This window comes from Humulus lupulus, chromosome 1, assembly GCF_963169125.1.
Source record: "Humulus lupulus chromosome 1, drHumLupu1.1, whole genome shotgun sequence".
Classification (NCBI taxonomy): Eukaryota; Viridiplantae; Streptophyta; class Magnoliopsida; order Rosales; family Cannabaceae; genus Humulus; species Humulus lupulus.
Window position 1 is genome coordinate 5,714,758 of NC_084793.1, and position 12,931 is coordinate 5,727,688.

General features: G+C 29.2%; 1 protein-coding gene across 1 annotated transcript; it reads right to left on the bottom strand.

The window, feature by feature from the left end:
• Positions 1-7,883: 7,883 nt before the first annotated feature.
• LOC133783588 (chaperonin CPN60-2, mitochondrial-like) lies at positions 7,884-12,404 on the bottom strand. Its single transcript, XM_062223243.1, has 18 exons — positions 12,169-12,404; positions 12,010-12,034; positions 11,748-11,879; positions 11,347-11,506; positions 10,939-11,114; positions 10,716-10,811; positions 10,272-10,376; positions 10,075-10,161; positions 9,904-9,993; positions 9,729-9,809; positions 9,563-9,631; positions 9,351-9,428; positions 9,160-9,255; positions 8,924-9,023; positions 8,735-8,838; positions 8,511-8,616; positions 8,340-8,418; positions 7,884-8,227 (listed from the first exon to the last, which is right to left on the bottom strand). The coding sequence occupies exons 1-18, from the start codon at positions 12,204-12,206 to the stop codon at positions 8,134-8,136; spliced, it is 1,716 nt and encodes a 571-aa protein (XP_062079227.1). The 5' UTR covers positions 12,207-12,404; the 3' UTR covers positions 7,884-8,133.
• Between the last annotated feature and the right edge of the window lie 527 nt (positions 12,405-12,931).

A 12,931-nucleotide genomic window follows, 5' to 3' on the forward strand; every position in this document is an offset into this window, starting at 1 on the left:
AAATAAAATAAAATAAAAGGCTTCAGCCTTTCATTTTACCCGAGCCCCTCTCTCTCTCTCTCTCTCTCTCTCTCTCTCTCTGCGTGTTACTGTTGCCGACGACGCAGGAGTACTTTCCGGCCACCATTTTTAGCCACGCGCCGGACCGTTGGATTCAGAGGCCTCCGAACTATCGACCCACGCGGGAATCTAGAGCTCACTCGCCGATTAAACACCTCAACCACTCGATTTAAGTTCGGCCACCCCGCGACTTCAAAGTTGCGATTCGGCCACCTCGGGCATCCGTTTGCCGATCTGTCACCACCATCGTGCTCCTCGTGTTGTGGGCTTCAAAACCCAATAACTTGTTCCTACATCTACCATAGTTGGGTGGTGGGCCCACCACGAGCCACCGCGATCCACCGTAGACCGACGGTCGAAACTTAGTGTTCGAGGTTCCGAAGTACGTTTTGAGTCTCAGAAAATCATCGTTTGACTTATTGTGGAACCCGATCATTTTGGATTTGTATGGATTTGATTGATTGACTCTTGGTGAGCCGTTTTAAAATAAGCTAAGGACCTAAGGTAAGTAAATCTCACCTTTTGTGCTTAAGTGTAAGATGCATGACTACATTGATTGTGTACATCTGATGAGTTAAGTATGGTATGATGATGATGCATATGATAAGTATGTGAAGAATGGTTATATGAACACCATAAGGGTGTTGTGTGATATGTAATTGATTATTATGTGATATGTGAAAGATGTCTTACTTGGTTAAGAATGATATAAATTATGTGCAAGTATGTGTTCTTATGTTGATGGATATGTGGATTACTCTATGTTCATGATTTGTTATATGTTATGATATATGAAGCGTTTAAGTTTTTAGGCTGGAAACCTTAGACCTGAGCCATAGCTCTACGTTAAGGTATAACAACGCCACCAACCCAAAGCTTCATGTATTATGACTAAAGATGTTTTGAGTTATATGAGATGTGATACAATGCCTTGATTGAATACCATCAACATCAGTCATGAACACGAACATTGGCATTTCAGCATCAGCATGTATGCATGGCATGTACAGTTATGTGATACATTATTATGTGATATAAGACCATGCATATGAATATGAGAAAAGTTATGAAATGTCTTGAAAAGTCTTATGTAAAGTTAAACATTTTAATGACACAAGGCTTAAGCAAAGTGATAATAAGATGTTTAAAAAGGGTGTCACTGTTTTGATGAAGCAATCAAGTAAGTTCAGTAAAGAAGACGGAAGTCTATAAGACTTATAGTGGCTGCCCACTAGTGTGGGCTAGGTCAGAGTTGACCATTCAGATATGTTTGCCATGTTTCCGTCTTTCTCCTCCATATGTGTAATAAGTATGGCAGCTATGGCAACGATGAAATGAGTGTTATGATGAGCCTAGCTGAGATGATGGCTAGCCGGAGGAGAACCCATGGGATTCTATATGATATGTGTAACAAGCCCTGCAGGCATTGGCTGAATCAAACAGTGTGCACAAGTGATATTGGGCCCATAAAAATGTGAAACTAAAAGAAAGAGCATAAAAGTAAAGTTTGAAAGTGCATGAGCAATAAATGAAATGCATAAGTATATAAGTCAGCATATTAGTATATGTGCACTACAAACTCACGACATTCATGTGTATGTGTATGCATGAGATTTGCTTACTGAGCGTTAGCTCATTATGTTATTTTCCAACATTTTTCCAGGTGTGGCTTTAGCTGTTGAGCAACTTGTGGAGCACGGACTCAGTAGCAATGCAATAATGGTTTAGAGTTTTCATATGGCTGCCTTAAATTTAAAGTATTCATACGTGTAATAATTTCTTCTAATAAGTTTATATAAAAGTTTAAATTTTTCTGTATTTCTTCGTATCATTTTATTTAATTCTTTTGGTCAAGTGCCTTACATACTCGTAAACCCTAGAATTACGAGTATGTGGCAGACGTACCCTACCTTAGGGACATTACAGTGAGCGAGCCACGTCGGCTTATATATGGACAATTTTGGTTGCAAGAAGAGAACAAAGACCCACAACTTGGCCATTAATGAAAATGCTTACCCTAGGTGGGACTCTCTCTAAATTTTCATGCCATATATATGTTTGTCTTTGAATCTAGTCTAAATATTACACTTCATATAACTAATTTTACATTTTTAGATAAGGATATTTGATAATAAGAATGTATACATATATTTATAATAAAGTTATTTTGCTATTAAATTATTTGTAATGTAGTTGTCATAATAAATCAATTTATTTGACAAACACTTGTTGAATTTTACTCCAACTTGTAAGTAATTATTTAAATATATATATATAGATTTATAGTAATATACGATTACTCTTTTTACATATTCACATATAATTTTACACAAAATATTATAGCTATTTATATATATTTAAATATGTAATTACATAAATATTGAAAAACCAGTTAGTCTTTTTCTGTGTTGTGATGTGTTAAATTTATATATTTTTAATTTAAATAAATTTATTTAATATTGTTGTTAATGATCGGGTTTGTTGTGTTTAGTTGTGGTGTTGTATGTTATGTACAAAAATATTTACAATTTGTATATTATATATGATTATTGAGTAGTGATTTGTTTTAAGTATTTAATATTTATGGAAATAATGCATTCATGTAAAAAAAAATGATATTAATACTTTGAAATGACCTCTTATAGTAGGTAAACATTTTTTTGGGATAAATTTTTGTAGGTTAACTTTACCACTATAGATAATGAGAAAAATTAAAATGAAATATGAGTGAATTTTTCAACAATAGGTAATGAGAATAAATAATTAGTAAATTGTAATCATTATAGGAAATGAGAATGAAGATTCTTGTTGTTTTAATTTCATTAAAAAAATATTTGTTATAATATAATCAATAAGGGGTATGCACTAATCTATATATATATATATATATATATATAATAGGGAGCTACATGGAGCTTAGGTGGCATCCTAACATCTCTTTTAAATGAGTTATCTAATTTTTAAGAATTTGATTTTTTTATAATAAATTATTAGTTTTATATTAATTACATGTGAGTTAATTATTAAAATTATCTAATTTTTAATCTATATATATATAATAGGGAGCTACATGGAGCTTAGGTGACATCCTAACATCTCTTTTAGATGAGTTATCTAATTTTTAAGAATTTGATTTTTTTATAATAAATTATTAGTATTATATTAATTACATGTGAGTTAATTATTAGAATTATCTAATTTTTAAAAATTTGATTTTTTTAATAAATTATTAGTATTATATTAATTACATGTGAGTTATTATATGAGAAAATTTAACATTATTATTATTTATTATATTAATTACATTATTTATTATATTTATAAGTATAACAAGAAAAATCATGATGATATGTAAGAATAATTTTTATAATTTAAATGAATTATAAATTGTTTATTATATATAATAGAATAATTTTATATTATTATTATAATGAGAGTTAAAGTTTTATATTATCATTATATGAATAAATTTATTATATACATATATATTTACATATACTATTAATTATAACATAACAAATATATATAAGTTCAAGTAATAATAATTTTGTATCTATATATAGTAGAATAGTATTATATTATTATATGTATAGTTTTATTTATATATATATTATAATAATAATAATATGGAGTTAAAACTTTATATTATTATTATTATATATAAGTTCAAGTAATAATAATTTTGTATCTATATATAGTAGAATAGTATTATATTATTATATGTATAGTTTTATTTACATATATATATTATAATAATAATAATATGGAGTTAAAACTTTATATTATTATTATTATTATTATTATTATTATTATTATTATATGAGTGACCATTCAAATCATCATTGTTTGAATCATTAATAATTATTATATATATATATATGTAAAATAGGCTATTTAATTCATATGATTATAAAACTTTAAATTTATATATGTTATTCTCTCGTCTTAAAAAATAACTTTATTACCTAAAACAATAACTAATTAATTAGAAAACAGTTACATATACATACATAGTTATAGTATATGACACAATATTATTATAATAACAATAATAATAGTACAAAAAATATGTAACATATATATGTATATATATGCATATTATAAATTGTTTATTATATATAATAGAATAATTTTATATTATTATTATAATGAGAGTTAAAGTTTTATATTATCATTATCTGAATAAATTTATTATATACATATATATTTACATATACTATTAATTATAACATAACAAATATATATAAGTTCAAATAATAATAATTCTGCATCTATATATAATAAAATAGTATTATATGTATATATGTATAATTTTATTTACATATATATATTATTATAATAATAATATGGAGTTAAAACTTTATATTATTATTATTATTATTATATGAGTGACCATTCAAATCATCATTATTTGAATTATTGATAATTATTATATATATGTAAAATAGGTCATTTAATTCATATGATTATAAAACTTTAAATTTATATACATTATTCTCTTATCTTATTATTATTAATAATAATAATAATAATATATTTATTATATGTTATTATTACTGGTTTTGACTATGAAATAATATCCATAACTACAAAACCATTAAAATTCTATCTCCTCTTTATATATCTTAACTATATCTCATTAATAATAATAATAATAATAATTGTAATTAATTTCTAATTTTACTTCCTAACTGATTAATCATTAAAAAATAACTTTATTATCTAAAACAATAACTAATTAATTAAAAAACAGTTACATATATATACATGTATAGTTATAGTATATGACACAATATTATTATAATAACAATAATAATAGTACAAAAAATACGTAACATATATATGTATATATATGCATTTATCTAAATATATATATAAATTAATGACATTAATGACATATAGGTGAAGGCTTACCGTTAAAACACTTCCAAGAATTTAACTTTTATTATATGCATATGAGTTATATTAATAAAAATAACATATATATGCATATATAAATTTCAAATGTTATAACAATATGAATTAAATATCTTATTAAATAATAATACCAACGTAACAAAATTTGAATTTATTTTTCAGTTTATTTTAATTATTTTTCAATTTCATGTTATATTCATTAGTAAAATAAATTTTTGTTTCATTAACTATACTAAAAAAGTCACTTATACATTTCTCTTTTCTCAAAGCACACCACATTTTACTATAAATAATGTGGTTATAGAAAAAGGAAAGGTCAAACAATTATTCTTCACATCATATATATATATACACACACATTGAAATGTAAGAAAAGGAAAAAAAATTAGATTTTTGAGATCTTGATGAGGAGCGATTCCAAGGTATTTGGGAGGAAAAAAAGGTGATCTTACAATAGAGTTGCACTTAGACTAAAGGTATTTTTAGTTTTATTGTTCTAATTATTAGCTTTACTATATTAATAAATAATACAAGTTTATGTGTCTATGAAATATCATTATTTTCTTTATATATATATGTGTGTGTATTGCACTTTACTTTTGAGCAAATTGTGTTCACCTTGCAATTATATAAAGTTAAGAGAGTTTTAACTTTCTTTTATTTGATAAAATATTGAAAAAAATGAATTAAAAAATATATCAAAACAAATTTCTTTAATCTTTTTTTTTTTTTCAAGGATTGCATTTTCCATTTTTTTAATAAAAAATATCGTTTGAGTTGTTTATTATTTTGTATTGCATGTTCTTATAAATTAGTATTGTTGTTTTATTTCTTCTCAGCTATAAAATTTTTCTTCTTGCGTTTGAGATTCCTACGACCCAAAACTAAGTAAAGGTAAGTATATCAATCTATATTTTTGTCATTTTTTAATATTGTACATATTTTTTTACATAAAAAATTTGAAGATTGCATAACAAAACTATATTGTTTTTAACTCATGTTTTTTTTTCTAATACTGTGACACAAATTATAAATATAAGTAAGAAGTGTTTATTAGTACAAATATCAATAATAATTTTAAAAGTGTTTATTAATGTTAATAATAATTTACGTTCCTTTTTAATATCGTGTACAATTAAGTATTCCAAAATATAGTATAATCAGCCCATAAAATCAAGGTATCACATCCTTACATTTTATTTTAAATTTAATTAACATATTATTGCAACCTCATACTAAAATAATAATTTTCATTATGTGTTTTACTTATTCAGCTCACAAATCAATGAATCAGATAAAATATCCAGTCTGCAATGTGGTAGTCATGTCATTTATGTCATTGCTTCGAATTTTTACCTAATAAGGTATAACTTTTGCAATCCTTCTATTTGTTCATATTAATACTCATTTTTTAAAATTTTATATAGCTCAATTGTATCCTTAATAAATGATTATATTTTTTTTTCACGTTGCGTATCTTTGAGTACTTTCAATTTTATTCTTTTCTTATTTTTGTTTCTAATGCATCAAAAATAACATCATATATTTTAATATATAAAAAATATTAATATATACGTAACATTGAGTTATTATCAAGACCGCGCAAGCGCGGTATCGTTTCCTAGTTTATATATATAGGACAATTCTTTTATATATATAGGACAATTCATGTTGTTTTAAGTCCTACCGATGAGGCTTTCCGCACGCATAAAAAAAATTAGTCACGTGTGCGACAACATGTTTGAACTTAGTTTTTTGTACTGTAAATTATTCAGAATTTTCTGAAAATCTGTAAGATGCTTGCTACAATATACACGGTCATAAAAAAAATCGCGCCGAAAACTGTTCACAGGTCGAAAACACTGAAAGTCGATAAGGCTTAAAGTGAAGCCCCTATAGTAGAATTCCCCACTATATATATATATATTGCTATGAAAAAAAAATTAAATAGTTATAATTCATATGAATGCATTTATGCATGAACATTTTCAATACTTTACTTAACTTTAAAAAAATAAACTTATTTAAATTAGATATACATGTGAAGTTTAGAATGTTATAATAGTATTATTGAAGATTTGATTAAACATATTTTCTTCTTCTTTTTTAATGATATATATTGAGGAATTTTATTTTAATAACCAATTAGATAAGAATATATTGTTCAGAATTCATGTTAAAAATAAATAAGTAACTTTTATTTCATCTATATGAATAAATAATTAATTAACTATTTCTATTTTTTTCTTCAAATAAGTAAACAATAATCTTTGGATTAAGATGCAATAATTTTAAAAAAAATCATCACAAATAGTGGCAACCCCTACCCATTTTATTATTCTTTATTCAAAACCCAATCTTATAAAACTTTTATTATTATTCTTTCTCCAACTTTATATAATTTAGATTGCTTTCTCTAAATTTTAATTATTGTCGAGATCTTAAATCAAATAATTGGGTTTGAATTATTTCGTACTATTCAATAGGAGTTGAGAAAGAAATAATATAGCAAATTATAAATCTAATTTTAGTGTCTTATGTTCACCTAATAATTTAGAAATAGAAAGGTTTGAAAATTCAATGAGATTAGACCCCAAAAAACAAGTCATTTTTTCTGGTTTTCAAGTGTCAATAATAGCATTATTTTTTATGAAAATAGATTGATTGGTAGTTGAACTGAAATTGTCTAATGATTAGACAATTCTTAAATTATTGAATCAAAAAGCTACTTCACCTAATAATAATAATATAAAGACATCCCATACTATTTTCTCCACCATCCAATCAATTCCAATTATTCAATTCAGCCATTCCTATATTCATTATTTTAAATAAATAAATAAATAAAAGACTAACTTGGGTAGACAATGGACACATGCACAATGCCACACGTGCCAACAAATACAGAAAAAAATGCATATTATAATGTAGTAAAACTTCATATTAAAAAAAATTCAAGATTTGGTATAAATAGTAACAAAGAGGTGAGTGGATTTCAAGAATGAAGAGTTTTCTATCTCAACTTTCAAAAATTTTGTTATTACTTTTTATTTGATCCTTGTTCTCTTGCTGAGTCCTACTTATCCCTCTCATGTTTTTTTACTCTTTAAAAAAAAAAGTGTATTGTGTCTCAGTATAAAAATGACAGAATCAACATCAGTAGTCCATGCCTGGTGACATTGCAGAGGGTTCCTCATCCTTGGGAAGTTCCACAACAACAGCTTCGGTGGTAGTCAACAACGACGCCACGCTACACAACAAGCGAGCAATAAAAACGTTCAAGATTGTTCTTCGGTTTTTGCAGAAAACTACTGATTGTCATTTCATGTTTAAAAGGGTCTTGTAAAAGTATGTGAGTTTACCTTGCAGCATCAACCAACGCCGTCCGAATGACTTTCAACGGATCGATGATTCCCGCCTTTATCATGTCCACATATTCACCTGAATGAAGGAGAGAAAAGAAAAGATGTTCTTACCTATAATGAAGGCAGGATTATATCCAAGAAAAAATTCCTAATGAGTTGAAGACAAACCTTTCGCTGCATCATATCCGAGGTCAAGATTGTCCTGCTCCAAAAGCTTAGCAACAATGACTTCCCCCTCTACTCCGGCATTAGAAGCAATTGTACTTACCGGCATCTGTCAAAATCATCGAGCAAAGTATTGATGGACGAATCAAGATTATGCGTAATACCCCTTTGTGAGGATATAAGCAACTATTAACTAAAGTAGAATGTTCAATAATAATGATGGGAACCTTAAGTGCATTCTGAATGATTTGAACACCAATCTTTTGATCGAAATTTGCGGTCTGCAACTTCGAAAGCTCCTTTGAAGCATATAAAAGGGCAACACCACCACCTATACGTATGAATTTATTAGTTTACCAATAAGTGATTCCAGCCTAACAAGGTTAAACTAATGGCACTTTTAACAAAAAACGTACCAGGCACAATTCCTTCCTCTACAGCAGCCTTGGTAGCATTCAAAGCATCGGTAACTCTGTCCTTCTTCTCGCTAACTTCTGCTTCACTTGCTCCTCCAATCTAAAAGAAACCAGAGTTCAATGAGAACAATGCTTTAAGAGATTGTGTAGCATATCTTATTCGAGTTTATTATCATCCTGGTCCAATTAACAATACAAAATATGATAAGACAACTTTATTTAGAAATAAAGTCAACCTTTAAGACAGCAACACCACCAGAAAGCTTTGCAAGCCGCTCTTGTAATTTTTCACTGTCGTAATCTGAAGTGCTCGACTCAATTGATGATCTCAGCTACACAATTCATGATTTACATCAGTTAACAAAAACCAGCATGTTTAAATAATATGGTAAAAGAAAAGACATTGCACAAAGAAAGTTATATAGACCTGTTCACATCTTTCTTCAATTGCTTTCTTGTCGCCAGCGCCATCAAGAATTACACTGTCATCCTTTGATACTGTAATCTACAACGGCAGACCATGGAACTCAGCCATCAAACAAACAGCGAACAGGCAAGAGGAAAAAGTAAAAGAAGACAGACTTAAATTTTACTTGCAGTTAGCAAGCAAGAAAAAAGTTTTTTGTTATTTTATCTCACCTTTTTGCACGTGCCGAGCACTTCTGGTCCCACTTTCTCAAGATTCATACCAAGCTCCTCAGTTATTACCTGTAGTTTATATATTTGAAAAAAAATATTTTAGTTGTTCCTTTATCACCTAGTAAGTCCATGCTTTAAGAGAAAATAGAATTAAAGAGTGACGCACCTCCCCTCCAGTAAGAATGGCAAGATCTCGTAAATTGGCCTTCCTGCTTTCTCCAAAACCAGGAGCTTTAATGGCACAGACCTTGACCAACCAATTAACCCAACATAAAATGTATAATGTCAATACCATAAGCAGCCTAAAAAAACAGTTCGTCGAATAAAAAATTAAAACTTACCTTGATTCCAGCACGGAGCTTGTTTATGATGAGAGTAGCTAGTGCTTCACTTTCTACATCTTCAGCAACAATAAGTAGAGATCTCTGACTCTGAGAAATTCACAACAAAATCGGTTGGCAATCACAAAAACACATTTAATCCAATTCTATAAGCCCAGAAAAAAAAATTACCTTCAAAGCCAACTCTAATATCTTCACCATGGCATTTAGATTTGAGATTTTCTTCTCATGGATTAATATGAGGGGATCTTCTAATTCCTGTTATAAAAAATAAAATAAAACAAACCCCATTAGCATCCAAAATGAGGCAGTTTTCTTTTTTATGAATAGATGAATAAACTAGTGATTAATTGGAAATACATTCTTACACATTTTTGGTTTTTCTGATTGGTGATGAAGAAAGGGGATATATAACCCCTGTCCAGCTTCATTCCTTCAACCACTTCTAATTCATTTTCTAATGTTTTCCCATCCTACAAGAGATAAACATGGTAAGGTTTCAGAGAAACAAATACAATTCCTGGAAAAATTCTGCTCATAACTGAAATTACATAACTAATTGCAAATTTTTTTGCAGTATCTCAAATTTTGAAAATATGAAATAATCAGACTGCCCGCCATGCCAAACCAAAAAGGCAAGAAGCATTAAGCTTAAACCAACCACAGCAATGAACTAAGCCCAGTAAAATATCTTATTTATAGATGCAATAACAAAAAGATCAAATCTTACTGGCGACCACAAACAACTATTGAAGACAGTTGCAAAACCATTCAACATTGAATGAAATAATGAAAGAGTTTAAATAACTTACTGCAATGGTGATGACACCCTCTTTGCCAACTTTCTCCATGGCTTTTGCAATTAGCTCACCTATTTCCCTTTCCCCATTAGCTGATATTGTTCCAACCTTCCAGGAAAAATTATCATATAACACAATGGAAGTCAAAACTAATATCTCCATCTCTGGTATATGTCAAAATTTCATATTTGCTAAATCATCTAGTTTTAAACACAGGTATAACTTTTAAAGCCACCTGTGCTATTTCTTCGGATGTACTGATCATTCTTGCCCTGCTCTTCAAGTGTGTCACAACAGCATCAACTGCCATCGTGATCCCACGCCTTAAGTCCATAGCATTCATCCCTGCAGCCACTGACTTGCATCCTTCCTTAAATATCGCACGAGTGAGGACTGTTGCACACGTAGTACCTGCAAATAGTTATACGGACCTCACATCAGCAAGTAGTATTTTAATAGACAAAAGTTTACACTTCCGATGACAACAATCTAATCCACACTACCATCACAAATAAGAACTACATGTTATAATTAACAAAATGATAAGAACATTACACCAAATACTGAACTGAAACATCCATTCATCACCACCAAAATCAAACTAAAAACACTTTAGTTTAAAAAATTCATGAAAAACACTTACCATCTCCAGCCACATCGTTAGTAGCATTTGCCACTTGTTTTACCAGACTGGCACCGACATTCTTTACTCTGTCCTTGAATTCGATACTTTTTGCCACAGTAACACCATCTTTAGTAACTTTAGGAGCACCATAACTTTGCTCTATGACAACATTGCGACCCTGCAGAGGAGAAAGGAAAACAAAAACCATAGCCACAAGTTGAGCACCTAAAAAAAAACCAAATACTAAAAGCTTTCTAAATTTTGTGGAAGACATAAAAGAATGCAGCACAATAGTTCGTGTCAAATTAACCATTTGCTACAAACTACGTTGTCATCGCAGCCATATCATAACAAAAATGATTGTGAAAAAATTACACGAACCCATCAAATAACTCATAACTAATACTAAAGTGACTCACTTTCGGTCCCATTGTCACTTGAACAGCGTCAGCGAGCTCTTCAACACCCCTAAGCATCAAGGCACGGGCCTGACCCCCGAATTTAACGTCTTTAGCCGCATAGTTCCTCGTCCAACTCAATCTACTACCAATCTAAATCCATAGGAAACAAAGCAATAATATTTGAATTTGCATTATCACAATTCGAAACTTCACATCCGAATGCAGTTATATATATTTAGAAACTAAACGACCTAGAAAAATAAAGAATAGTCAACAATACCTGCTGTGCGCCATTCTTAGTCAACCTACGTACCCCAGGCAAAGAAAGAAAAATGAGAAACACCCAGATGAGAAAACACCCAAAAGAGTGAAAAATGAGAACAACCCAGATGAAAAAAGGCCAAAAGAAACTAATCTCAGCAGTAGTATGAGTAAAAACCTGGCTTTGGAGACGAGGGTAGTGGCGAAGCGGTGCATGGTGATCACTTAGCAGAGCAGGGAGGTATGAGTTCAGAGTTTAGACAGAGGAAAATGGGGATAGAATCAGCAGAGAAATACAGATGCGGAGAATGGGTAAGAAGAGTCTTCTTTTTTCACGTTAGGGTTTAAGGGTTTAATGATGGTTGGGAGGCTAACCGGCCGAGACCAAGTACGGTAACGATGCAGAATGTCGAAGGAGAAGGATCAGCCGCATTTGGGCCTTTCCTTAGATTTGGGCCTAATAAGCAAGTTCAAAGTGGAATTTGTTACTTTGTAAAAAAAAATTACGGCAAAAATAGCTAAGTTCATGATTCTCTTCCACTTAACTACCTAACTTATATTTTGGACGACATAAATACCTAACGTTTATTTTTTGTTACAATCATTACTTTTTTTCATTAAGAGCCAAATATCAAAAAAAAATTAATTAGAGATATTGGTGGCATAAATACATAAGTTTATGTAATTATTACACTTAAATACCTCACTTTTAATTTTTGTAGCATAAATAATGAAAAAAGTTAGGTATTTAAATACAACAGTTACATAAACTTATGTATTTATGCCGTCAATATCCCTAATTAAAAAGTTTGGTATATTCCTCCTAACGGAAAAAAGTAACGGTTGCAACAAAAAATAAATGTTAGGTATTTATGTTGTAAAAAAAATAAGTTAGGTATTTAAGTACAACAGAAGCATGAACTTAGGTATTTATGCTACCA